Source organism: Camelus dromedarius, chromosome 7 (assembly GCF_036321535.1).
Source record: "Camelus dromedarius isolate mCamDro1 chromosome 7, mCamDro1.pat, whole genome shotgun sequence".
Lineage (NCBI taxonomy): Eukaryota > Metazoa > Chordata > Mammalia > Artiodactyla > Camelidae > Camelus > Camelus dromedarius.
The window spans coordinates 76,033,454-76,045,973 of NC_087442.1; the positions used below are offsets into that span (position 1 = coordinate 76,033,454).

Sequence of the window (12,520 nt, forward strand, 5' to 3'; positions counted from 1 at the left end):
ACACACATTTCAAAGAAACAGAGAAAAAACTTACAATATATTTCTAATGCTCTAAGAAAAGGGAGAGGGTAAGGGGAGTTTTCAACAGGGAGAATTAAGGCTCTTATTTTTACTTTTTATTTTTCCTTACAATTTCGAGGTAAAAATCTAACCCCAAATCATAATAATCATTTTTAGAGCTTAAAGGTGTTGGCTTTATTTTTTTTTATTGAAGTATAGTTGACTTACAACATTGTGTTAGTTTCAGGTGTATGATAATAATCACTTTAGCTACAGGAATAGTTATCATACCATAGTACTTGCTGTGTGGTAACTTACTTAAAGCGTACAACGCCTCTGTGAGCAAGGCTAGTCTTATCCCCATTTTACACAAGAGGAAACTAGGACAGGTAACGCGCCCAAGGTCACAGAGCTACTAACTGGCAAAGGTGTAGTTCACACCCACTCTGTCTCCAGTGTCCCCAGTCTCAACCATCTCAGGGAAAAGTAAATGCTTACATGATTTACTAGCAGCTATTTCTGGAATGACACAGTGCCACTTATGCTATTCTGCATTTAAAACAGAACAAAACGCAACACAGCCTGCCAGCATTTATTGAATTCTTCCCATCTGCCAGGTTTGCTCATTAAGTCATAAACAGCTTGTAAGCATCGTCTCAGTCAATCACTGGGACAGCCGTGGGGAAGGGTAGCCCCATCTTTCAACTGAAGCTCAGAGATGTCCAAGAACTTCCCGAGAGTTACCCAGTGGTGGGATTAGGACTCAAATCCAGAGAAAACATGTATTTGACCAATAAGTTATATACTTACAAGAAAATCAGGAACCTTTATTATCAGGGGTTGCCAGGTGACTTCAAGGTCGTGTCTGGAGAATAAGAGAAAGTCTGTGAAGCCGACCTTGCTGAGAGCAAGAGCACATCTGGGGCAAGACAGGTGCAGACAGGAGCAAGGACCAAGAAGTGCTGTTATCCTGGGTCGTGTCTCCTGAGCAGGAAGGTGAAGCAGCCTAGGGGAAGATGTGTGAGGCTGAATATTCATTGCCACAGACAGAGGTGAATATTTATTTTGAGAAGCCAGCACATGTTTGGGTTCCATCATTTGCAGTTTCATGTGTGGCAATACTCAGATTTGGTTTTGCTTTTATCTATACTTTTAAAGGACTGTCATGACCACAGAGTGAAGTGTTAGTCATGAGCTAGTTCATGAGTGGAAAGGCAATACAATGAGGAAAAGTTTTGTAATTTCTATGCACAGAAGAGTGCATAGAAGTAACTAAACTGGGGATGGCACAGCAAGATGGCCACCCAACCTGTGAGTTCTTGTGAAATGCACCAAGATTGAGGGCATTCTCCTCCTGTGATGGGCAGGTCTTTGGGACTTCAGTATTAAAAGCCTTTCATCCTGTGTGAAGTATGGAATGGCTCCCTGTTAACAATGGACAGTGAACACTGTTAGGATTACTAAGTCAGCACCCACATTCTGTTCTCCACATGCCTGGGGAAGGCCTACCAAGTAGTTGTCCCTGTTTTCTTGTTTTTGATAGAGTCTACAGTATTCCTTAGCGGGGACAAGAGGAGGAAGGAGAGAAAAGAGATGTTCATGAGTAACAATCAAAATTTCTCCTCATGAATTACTTTCTAGAAAAGGCCACACGAGATAGTGTCGTGCCCGACGCGGAAGCAGGATTGTCCGTTGCACACAGGAATGGTGCGAGGTCACCAGGACTTGATTCTTAGGCCATTTTCTGCCTCTTCTCAGCAAGGAAGATCTACAGATCTACATGAGTAGCCAGAAGAGCAGTATTAGCAATTATCCTCGGACTCTCCTGTGTTCAAATCAGTATGTCAGATGGAAATGGTGTTAGTAGGAAACAGCAAAATAGAGAGAGCAGAAGGCAGAGAATATAGAGCCTAGAAAAAAAGAAGAGGCTGGGGGAAGGAGGGAGGAAAGAGAATGTGCTAGGACTGTCCCAGGTTATCCATTTTTCATTTCCTAGCTACCTTTCTATGTATTTATACTAAAAAATAATAATAATTATTGTTACAACCAAGTGATAAAATCTCTCTCGGGCTCAGGATGAGGGACCTCCCTCCCCCACCTCTGTCCAGCTCTTTAATGGAGGTGGAAGAAATGGAAAGCTCCCAAAAAGTCTCCGTGGATGTTTCAGTTCACTGAGTACCTTCACCATTCTCTTGAGACTTGCTTTGCCGAGTTTTTCATAGATTCCTGTGATTGGTTGGTTTCATCCATTAGTTCAACAAACAACTCTTGAGCACTTGTTATACAGCCAGGCACCTCCTTGAGCTGGGAATACAAAGATGAACAGAACACAGTCTCTCCTCGGGGAACACAGTCCAGTGCCTTGCTTCTCAGAGTGTGGGACTAACGGTGGTGGCAGCATCACCTGGGAGATTGTTAGAAATGCAAATTCTCAAGTTTCGCCCCAGACTCACTAAATCAAAATTTGCATATATAACAAGATCCTTGGGGGAGTCTTAAGCATACTGAAGTTTGAGAAGCTCTGACCTACTGGATTACTGGCAGGGAGCAGGAGATCCTCTTCTGTTTCTTACTTCTTCCATTTGTTCAGCAAGGATTTATTGATGACCTGCCATATAGATCAGGCTCTGGGCTGGGAGCTGGGCTGCACTGGTGAGAAAGCCGGAGGTGCCGCTGGCCTGCCGCTGGCATTCTCGTGAGGGAGAAAAACAGAGAATGAGAAAAAACGTACTATTGTTACAGATGATGAGTAATGCTGTGAAGCAAATAAGCTGAAATATGATAGAAACTAAAATGAGCTATGACAGGGAAGGTGGTGGAAGTCTTCAGGAGTAAGTTATTTCTATTTCGGATCTTGCTTTCTGTCTAAAAATGTAAACATAGTCACTGGTCCTACATGAAAAGAGCCAGAGATTTGTCCTTCTTTCCTCTTCTCCCGACTCCCCATCCCTCTGCCTCTGGCACCCAGCTCTTAAGCTATAGATGCCACCAAGCAGGTACAAGCACAGCCTGAACAACTAAGAATTTGGATGCGAGCTGAATTATAAAACCCAGAAAGAAGCACCAGTCTTGCCTTTCTGGTTGGGGTAAAAAGACATTAGAGAGTGTAGAAGGGCGGTAACTGGGGCTGTAGCTTCCTATCCTGCTGTCTGTCTTCTTGCATCTCTGCAGTCAAGGGCCAGCGAGTGTGCTGATGGGGATTGGGGGGGGGGGGGCTGCAAGTAAAGATTAGCAGTGGGAATATACAAGCCACCACAATGAATTCAGACCTTCTCATCACCTATAATGCAAGTGTTAATCAATCTGCAACCAAAATCAGTGTTAGACCTTCATTCAGCCCAGAAGCATGTTGTGAGAATGCATTGATTTCCAGTACAGATCCAAACCCCCTACTGTTAGACCACTTGAGAGACAAGCCAGTGATTCCCCAAACAGATAACCTGGATAGACCAGTGAGCGGGCGATGGGGTTTCAGGTATTGCTTCTCAAGAAATTATGTATCAGGAAGGAAAACACAAGTCAGAGATGGCAGTGCTCTTTCTGACTTGTGAGCGTTGTGCAGCTGCCAGCCACATGTGTGGTTTACAGTATATTTAATGCAGCAATCTAAACCACAGCCAGAGAAAGGGCATTTGCCACTGTTGGCTTCTCTATTGCTGTGTAACAAACTACCCCAAAATTTAGTGGCTTGAAACTTGGTAAATGGTTTGTTGAAAAAACTCATACCCATTAGGATGACTACTACAACCTCTTTTATTATATCTCACAATTGTGCAGATCAGGAATTCGGGAAGAGTTGAGCTGAGCAATTCTGCTCCATGTAACATCAACTAGGGTTACTGTGTGGCATTTGTCGGGTAGAGCAGCTCTATAAAGGGTCCAAGATGGCTTGAGGGCCCCTTACAGAGTTGGCTGGAAAGGTGGGCTCACCTGAGCTGCTCTCCCTCCCCACCTACCACCAAGGCCTCTCCAGTGTGGTCACTCCAGCAGGGGAATCAGAAACTGCCAGTACTCTGAGATTCTCAGCATCAGTAATCATCAGAGAAATGCAAATCAAAACCACAGTGAGATACCACTTCACAGCTATGAGGATAGCTACTCTCAGAAAACCAGAAAATGACAAGTATCTGAGAGATGTGAAGAAATTGTAACCTTTGTGCCTTGTTGGTGGGATTGTAAAATAGTGCAATAGAAAATAGGGTGACCATTTCATGTATAACTGAAAAATTGTGTTCTACTCTGGAATTTGACACAACATTGTAAAATGACTGTAACTCAATAAAAAAAAAGTTAAAAAAAAAAAAAGAAGAAGAAAATAGGGTGGCAGTTCCTCAAAAAATTAAAAATAGAACTACCATATGATCCAGTTCCACTTTGGGGTATACATCCAAAAGAACTGAAAGCAGGGGCTTGAAGAGGTATTTGCACACCCATGTCCCAGCAGTGCTGTGGACAATATCCAAGAGGTGGAAGCAACCAAAATGTCCCTCAGTAGAGGAGTGGATAAACCAAATGTGTGTGTGTGTGTGTGTGTGTGTAATGGAGTAGTATTCTATCTTAAAAGAGAAAGAGATTCTGTCACCTGCTACAACGTGGATGAACCTTGAGGATGTTATGCTAAGTGAAATATACCAGTCGCAAAAAGACAGATACTGTGTGATTGTACTTAAAGGCACTCTCTAAAGACATTAAATTCATAGAAATAGCAAGCAGCATGGTGGTTACTCAGGGGTGGGTTAGAAGGAAAGGGGGATGTTGTTTAATGGGTATGGAGTTTCAGATTTGCAAGATGAAAAAGTCCTGGAGATGTTTCACAACGATGTGAATATACTGGACACTACTGAACTGTACACTTAAAAATGGTTGAGATGGTAAATTTTGTGTTTTTAACTACTTTAAAAAATAAACCACCAATTCTCTTAAAGCCCAGATTTGGGGTGGGGGGGACCATAGACCCATCTCTCAATGAGAGGAAAGGCAGAGAATCTGCTGCCAGCTTTAACCTGCCACACCCGCTGTGGGGCAGAACCCATCTGGAGCGCCTGAGGGCACAGGCGGTGAGATGTTATTTCCAGGAGACTTTATTGAACCTCCTAGAGATGTTAGAGGTGGGCACAGTTTGAAACAACAGAGTGGGAGAAAATGACAAAGTTTGAAAAACCAATGAGAAAAAAATGGCCTGGAATTTCTTCCTTACTCATTTTCACAACAAAGATACAGCAATCCATTCTGCCAAAAGCCTGACCGCTCCCACCAAGCATTCTTCTCACTCAGACACTGCCTGCCCTACCCCCCCCCCGAGCCCTCCTGGCAGTGGGGGCTCCAGGCCCCAACGGAACAGATAAGATAGGAACAATCCCCAGAAGCAGCTCGCAGAAGACCTTTCAAAGTCAGCAAACACAGAAAATTCAATGCCGCCCAGCATTGAGATAGTCTGGACAGTGTGTCCGTTATAAATGCTGCTCTCATGAGCAGTGATTCAAATGACAGCTTCCAAAAGGCTTTGCAAAGAGCCCTTTGGAAATGGAACACAGGCAACTCAGAGCCCATGACATGTTACAAGGACAAACCTGATTGAACAAAGATCCGAAGCAGCATTGAATGACTTATTTATTCAGTCTTGCTCTGTACAAACCTAGGAGAAGATGACAGCTTCTAAATTGCCTCCCTGAGCTATGCAACATCCATGGTACATGGGAAATGTTAGCAAAAGTTTTGCAAAAAACAGAATGTTTTACAAAGTGAGGATCACAGTGTAACTGTGCTCATGCTCCCCCCATTCTGCAAAGGGCCCTGGTGTCTCACAATCATTAGATGGAAGGGGTGGTGACAGCATCTGGAGAGGAAAACCCTGCCCTTTATCCTCTTCCACCTACTGGCTTCACACATCTGTTTGAAGGGCTAGCCCTTTCCAAGCCTTCAGGTGGAAAATTCTTCTTCGTGCAGGCCATTTAAGCAATCGCCATAGCATTCCAATTGTATTCCTTCACCAAAGTGTTTTCCTGGTGTCGCGTGGGGAGTGTTGATGTTCTGCTCACCCATGGAACACATGTGCTAGTTCTTTTAGCCTAGCAGTGTCTGCAGGATTTGCGCGTGCCCTGGGGTTCCTGTTGCATATTGGTATCATGCGCTCCTACATGGTAGGAGCGGTGTCTGGGTGACCCCAGCCCAGCCAGCTTCCCAGGAGGCCTCGTGACGGTGCAGCCTATGCTCACAGGCAGGACTGGGACTAGGATGAGGCAAATGAGGAGCCTAGAGTGCAAAATTTAAGGAGGCCCTCACCCTGTATTTGCACAACCCTGAGAGTGATCGCCTCCTTCAGTCTGGTCCCCTAGGAGCCTTGCTGGCCTCACTCTGGTCCAGGACTGGCTCACTGGCTTCACTCTCTCATTTTCCATTCACTTCTCAATTCCCCGACCAAGGTTTATACTAGGGGTGGAGAGTGTAATCCAATGTTGACAAAAGTCAACAAAGAAGAGAGCTTTAAGAAAGAAGGGCTGAATAATCAGTGGTGAGATGACAGTGAGAGATCCAATGAGGTGTTTGGCTATGTGGAGTCTACTTGTGACCTAAGACCAGAACAGATCCAAGAAGGGTTGGTGATGGATGACTTGTCCTGGTCAGCACCCTCTGCTGTGGACCCAGATGGTGAGGCATAAACAGGAAACCCTGTGAGATTGGCCTCAGCTGTTCCCTTCCCACAAGAGGGCTCAGGATCTTCCCAGGAAGGTTCCTACCCTGCAGAAAGCTCCCTTCTCCCCAGACTTGGGTGTCAGAGCTCTGGGGGCTGATCTAAAGTCCTTCCACCCATTTGCTGTCTTCCCAACCCAACATGATGTCATAAAGCCAAATCGGCAGTTTAGAGCTGGAGAAAGAGAAAGTAGGAGTCTCCGGTTCCTAGATGCTAATGAACAGTTCACAACCAAGCAAGTTTTTCTATCATGAAATCAGGGGTATATTCATTTGCGAACCTTAAGACAACAGGGGCTACCTTCTCGCCTCCCTCTTCCCCTACATCACACAAACATAGCCCTGGGCCCATCCGGGTGCTACCTTCTCTTCCAAATGCACAGCCACTTTTCAACATCCATTTCCCTATTCTCCTTCATATGTTGACAACCCCACCCATTTTCCCTCTTCCCCACCCCACCTAGCACTTTGTACAGATCTTACTGGAAAATCCAGACATTCAGCTTTGTGGATTTTAAATAGAGAAGTATGCAGAGTGAAATGAAATGATGCTGGAGTCGTGACATCATGGACCCAGAAACCCAACTTTGGATTCCATCTAGCAAGAGCACCTCCATGACCATGAAGCTGAGAGACCACTCAAGGTTTAGAAGTGCCTTTAACACTGTAAAATCCACAGATTGCTTGCTTATGTTCCCTTTAAAAATATCTGAAGAAAGCATTCTCTTCCGGAGGGTTTCTGCCAGCATGATTCAAGCTCAGAGGATCATTACAGACTAATCATCATTATGACATGGTTGTATTTCAGTTATCCCCTGTGTAGTCTGGGTACATTAAAGAGTGAGAGAAGTGCGTTAAAAATCATAGTGTGCATTAAGAGTTCTTAAAGCATGTTGGACAACAGCGAGGGGATAAATTCTGGAAGCAACAACAGAATCTTTCAGAGGTTTCTCTAGCACTTACTCAGAAACCATAATCTTACCTTGTGATGTGGAACGAGGACTGTAACTGAATAATGGGGCAATCATTTTATTATACTTTGTGTTTCTACATGCTCTGTGATGTAAAACCCAACAGGCTGTTTTCTTTCAGCCCAAATCTGGCCAACTCGGTGCACTGACCCAACTCTGCAGTCTTTAAGGTACCCCTAAGCCCTGGTTAACAGTGCCAAAGTCTATGAAAATCATCCAAACCGTGGAATCGATCGTACTATTTGTGGTCTATATCAGTGCAGGCATAGTCCCTAATATGTTGGAGAAAAGAAAAAGCAGCATCCCCTGAGAATTTGTCCTAAAGAAAGAAATTTTAAAAACAGAGTTTTATATGCAAAGACATTCATTATTGATAATAACAAAAGAAGCGGAAACCTACCTACACATCTGATAGTGGTAAAATAGTTGAGAATGGAATATTGAGCATGGAATGGAAAGGAATGAGATTGGAATGGCATATTACACAGTCATGCAAAACTGATGCTGATGCTACCAGGAGGGGAAATGTAGGAAATTGTTTTTAATATAATGTTAAAAATGTCATCTAGACTGTGATTCCAACTATGCCAAATAAGAGCACTTTTAGATAAGGAATAGAAAGAAACATGAGAAGAAAAACTTTGGTGTCTCACAGTGACTGGACTGGAGGTGATTCATCTTTATAACCATTACTTTTGTAGCTGTTATAATGTTGATTGGATACTGAATAACTAAACCTTGGAAGGAAAAGGTGAACACTCAAGTGAGACATTTTCTATGCCAGTCAGAAAAATTGGTGATGCTTGAGATCATTTCTCATTCTTCCTTGCTCCTTCAAAGCCACCTGTAATCTTCACCCAGATGTAGGGAACATGCACACCTGGGTTCTCAAGGGACCCCCTTGCCAGGAAGACTGTGCTGTTTGTTTAATGGACCGGAAACCTCAAACTTTTCAGTCTTTTTGAAAGCAAGTCTAAAGTGCATTTGAACCATTTGTTGGTGGGGTTTTTCCATGACAAATACGCACAAAAATCTTGCGGACAGAAAATGATGCATTTGTTCTTTCTCTCTTTTCTCTTTCTCTTTCCCACTCCCCTATCCTGTTCTGCAGTTCTGCTAAGCCAATATTCTCTAGAATGAGCACAAAACAAATCAAATAACAGCTAAACAAATCGAATAACAGCTTTTGTACATCAACATCAAGAAGGAAGACGCTTGGGAGAGATCAGAGTACCGAGATGGATATGGGAGAGAGTTGAAGTATCCACTTCAATGCATCTTCTAAATCTAGATCGGCAGAGATGGGAATGATTTTCTGGAAGAAGACGTGATCATGGATTAAACACCAGCTCATTGGAAACTATCATTGAATAAGGGCAGATAACATTCATGAGAAATCACCTTCAGGAAATATTTTAAGGAAGAGGAATATAAATGTGCTAGAATGAACATGTAAAATATATATGTACTGAAATTTGTAAACTGTCCTTTTTTAATCAAACAGAAAATAAAAAGCTTTAATCTTGCAAAATTATTTTAAAAAAGGCAGTCAATCCTAAATTATTCCTATCTCAATAGCCAAGAAGCTGATCAGGCATCAGTGATTGAGAAAGCGTCTTAGAAAATGCCTCTGAATATTTTCGTAGGAGCCATGACCTTCGGTTCCTGTCTCTGCCGTTCATTTATTTCACTGTGTAATTAGTTACAACCACTCAGTTAAGAGATGTAATGCTTCAAACGTTTTACCGAGTCTGTGTTCAGTTTAATCTGTCTGTACAAGTTATTACTGAGAAAGTGTTTCTGAATATACTATTACTCCGTCAAGCTGTATATTACACCTTCACATCATAGACTTCCCTATCTTTCAGGAAACGGCATCAAGGAACTCTAAAAAAGATAGAAAGCTCATTTTCACCTTGGATGCTCACATGTAATATATAGGCTACTATCAAACAAACACTTTTTCTAATTCTCCCTAGTATATGCATAGGAATTCAATATACTTTACAAACAGACATCTAAAATATCTTTTTTTTTTTTCCTATTTCTTTGCCGACATGTCATCAGAAATCCATATCCTTTCTTTCCCTTACTGACAGGCACGCATCTTTATTTTAAAAAAAAATCATTCCATTAAACCTATTTCTAAATGATAGTAAGTGGTACTAACAAAATAAGTAATAATTTAATAGCCTTAGAAATAAATGAATATATACTTACACAGGTCAAAGAAACTTAGTAGGAGTAAGTTGCCTTTTTGTTGACTAACATTGGTTTTAAGACCACTCAATTTTTTTTAGTTGATTGGCGTCTGGAAGTAGTGACAAATGATCAGTTGTCTTCAACAATCTTTTGCTCCCAGGCTTCCCCCACCGTCACCCTCACCACATATCCTGCCAATCTGCAACAACACAAAAACATTTAATATCAAAGTAGCCAATTCCTTGGAAATGAACACAAGCTAAAATGTATGTGCAGGGGTAGTCAGTGTAAGCCAAACCATGTTCTCTACCTGAGCAGAAAACATGTGAGTGTAGAATGCCTTCATTTTTAGACTTAGGATTAAGATCCAATTAGCATAAATCACTGGAACACCACACAGGATAATACAAGAAGTGGTACAGATTACGGTGGATTTCTCTTACCCTGTCTCTGTTAGGACCACACTCAGTTTTGCCAAGTGTTTCTGGTACTAGCCATTTTTTCACCATAAATGAGATTAGGTTTCAAATGGCTAAATGAATATTAAAGATACAGTCAAACAAGTGCAACCCAATTCACAAAGACACGGATTTTCTCAAGCACCCAATTAAGGGAATACTTATTATCTCTATAAAGTATTAGCCATCTGGGAGTTATTTGTTGCTTTAAATAATAGCTCTCCCACTACTTTCAAACCACTCTACTTACTAAATTTAATTACACACAACTTTTCAAGAATTCATCATTTATTTAAAGGGAGGTACCTCTCTACTTTACCTACAATAAAAATAGAAGGTACTGGCTTTCTCTAATCCATGTAAATTACAGGTTCCACAGGGAGTCCTACAGGACTAGTAGCGGCGTTTATGAAAGTGAAAAAGTGCTTCCCATCCACATGCAAATGTTTTTAACAAGTTTTCTCCATAAAACCTAAGTGTGATTTAGCATACACAGTGCTCTGAAGAGGGGTCATTGACCATGTACCATTTGTACATAGGTAATACACATGTAAATCGCTAAATGTCACTTAAGTATAAGAAGTATGTTTTTACCTTTTTAAAAAAAAAAAAAAGTGACTCCCTTTCTCATTCTGTTCTGTTGTATTGCGTCCAAAAGTTGTGTGTAATTTTTTTAAGGTCCAGGAATTGTAAAGAAATTTGTTGGAATATCTGAATTTCTGTAAAAAATAAAAATAAAAATAAGATTTTGTTATTTAAAAGATTGCTTGGTGGTGTGGCATACCTTCGGTATCCGTCTTTGTCCAGCGATCCAACGGCAGGTGATGATTTGAATGAAATAACTATCTTTGGGAAATCTGCTTGCTATCAGATTCCATAATATTTTGCCAACAGCAGACATTTATCAGATGTGAAGGACCGTCATGTGGAAGGCATAATTAACATCTCCAAAGCCTCTTCTAGCCAAATACAGGAAAACCTCAAGCTAAATCTTCATGGACTCAGTGGAATGAAATTGATAAATAAATAGCCAGACCATTAATATCCAATTAATTGCTCCATCTCGACTTCTGCGTATTGGAAACAGCTACCTGTTCCTCAGACATGAGCCGCCCTTTTGCAATAGTTCATATCGAGTGTGTGTTGTCTTGGTAGGTCCCAAAGCCAGACCCTTCATGTGCTAAGTAACTCTAAACAGTGCAAAGCCTCAGTGTCCTCACCTATTAAATGAACACAAGTAGTAATTCCTGGCCTCATAGTGTTGTGAGGCTCTAAATTGTAGTGTTGCCGCAGCGCTTGACTGGCAGGAGATACTCAGTGAGATTTCATTCTTTCCCTCGTTCTATGTGCAAGACATTGAAGAAGGAGAAGAAACATAAAACACAGCCTCTGTTCTCAAAATGTCAAAGATACTTAGAGTAACATTTATGAGCAGGGATTGAAAACTCAAACGCCTACAGGGGCCAGGAAGATAAAGCAAGCTGGGCTGGGAGGATAACAGGAAGCAGTGGGCACCGCGGAGCCCTGGAGAGCAGGGGTCCTGTCTAGAGATGGCGTCGCCAATGCTCAGTGCTCGTCCTTCAGGAGATGTGCAGAGTACTGACTGTGCGCCAGCAACTGTTCCAAACTGGACAAACAAGGTCCCTGGTCTTACAGGTCTCCTGTTCTAGTAGGAAAAGAGATAATGTCAGCTAATAATAGTCGGTGCCCTAGAGAGAATCGAAACACGGTGATGTGGTGCAGAAGCAAGGAGGCTGATCAAGGAAGGCTGCTGTGAAAAGGTGGCATTTAAAGTGAGACCTGAATGATAAGAACATGCCGACCGTGGGAAGGAAGGGGGAGGAACATGCCACACAGGGGAGCCACTAGTGTAAGGGCACTAGGCAGGAATAAGGTGACTAACTGGAGGAGCAGCGAGGTGGCTGAGAGGGCTGAGAGTGATGGAAACTGTCCCACAATGTTTAAAAGATTATTCCTGGCTTCTGCTTCTGACAGTGTGAACTAGATACACTAAAAAGCCTTCCAGGTCTTGGACAAATCACAGTGAGCTTGTTTTTAATACACAGCTTAGCTTGCAAGGAAGTAAGAGAAATCCCAAAGGCATAAAAATGAGAAAGAAGAGTAAACGGAAAGCTGAACGTGAAGTGTAAGCAAATGCAAAAGCTGGGACTGTCTGAAGGCAGGTGCCTACATCGGAGT

The 12,520-nt window shown here is 42.3% G+C and overlaps 1 protein-coding gene across 3 annotated transcripts in view; it reads left to right on the forward strand.

The window, feature by feature from the left end:
* LHFPL3 (LHFPL tetraspan subfamily member 3) overlaps positions 1 to 11,082 on the forward strand; it is a 518,831-nt gene extending 507,749 nt beyond the window's left edge. For all 3 annotated transcript variants that reach the window (XM_010984812.3, XM_010984813.3, XM_010984811.3), the window contains one exon: positions 8,773 to 11,082. Coding sequence is in view for 1 of the 3 variants with exons in the window: in XM_010984811.3 (XP_010983113.1) it covers positions 8,773 to 8,801 (29 nt within the window). In the remaining 2 variants the exon portion in view is untranslated. The remainder of the gene's footprint in view (positions 1 to 8,772) is intronic.
* The last annotated feature ends 1,438 nt before the right edge of the window (positions 11,083 to 12,520 follow it).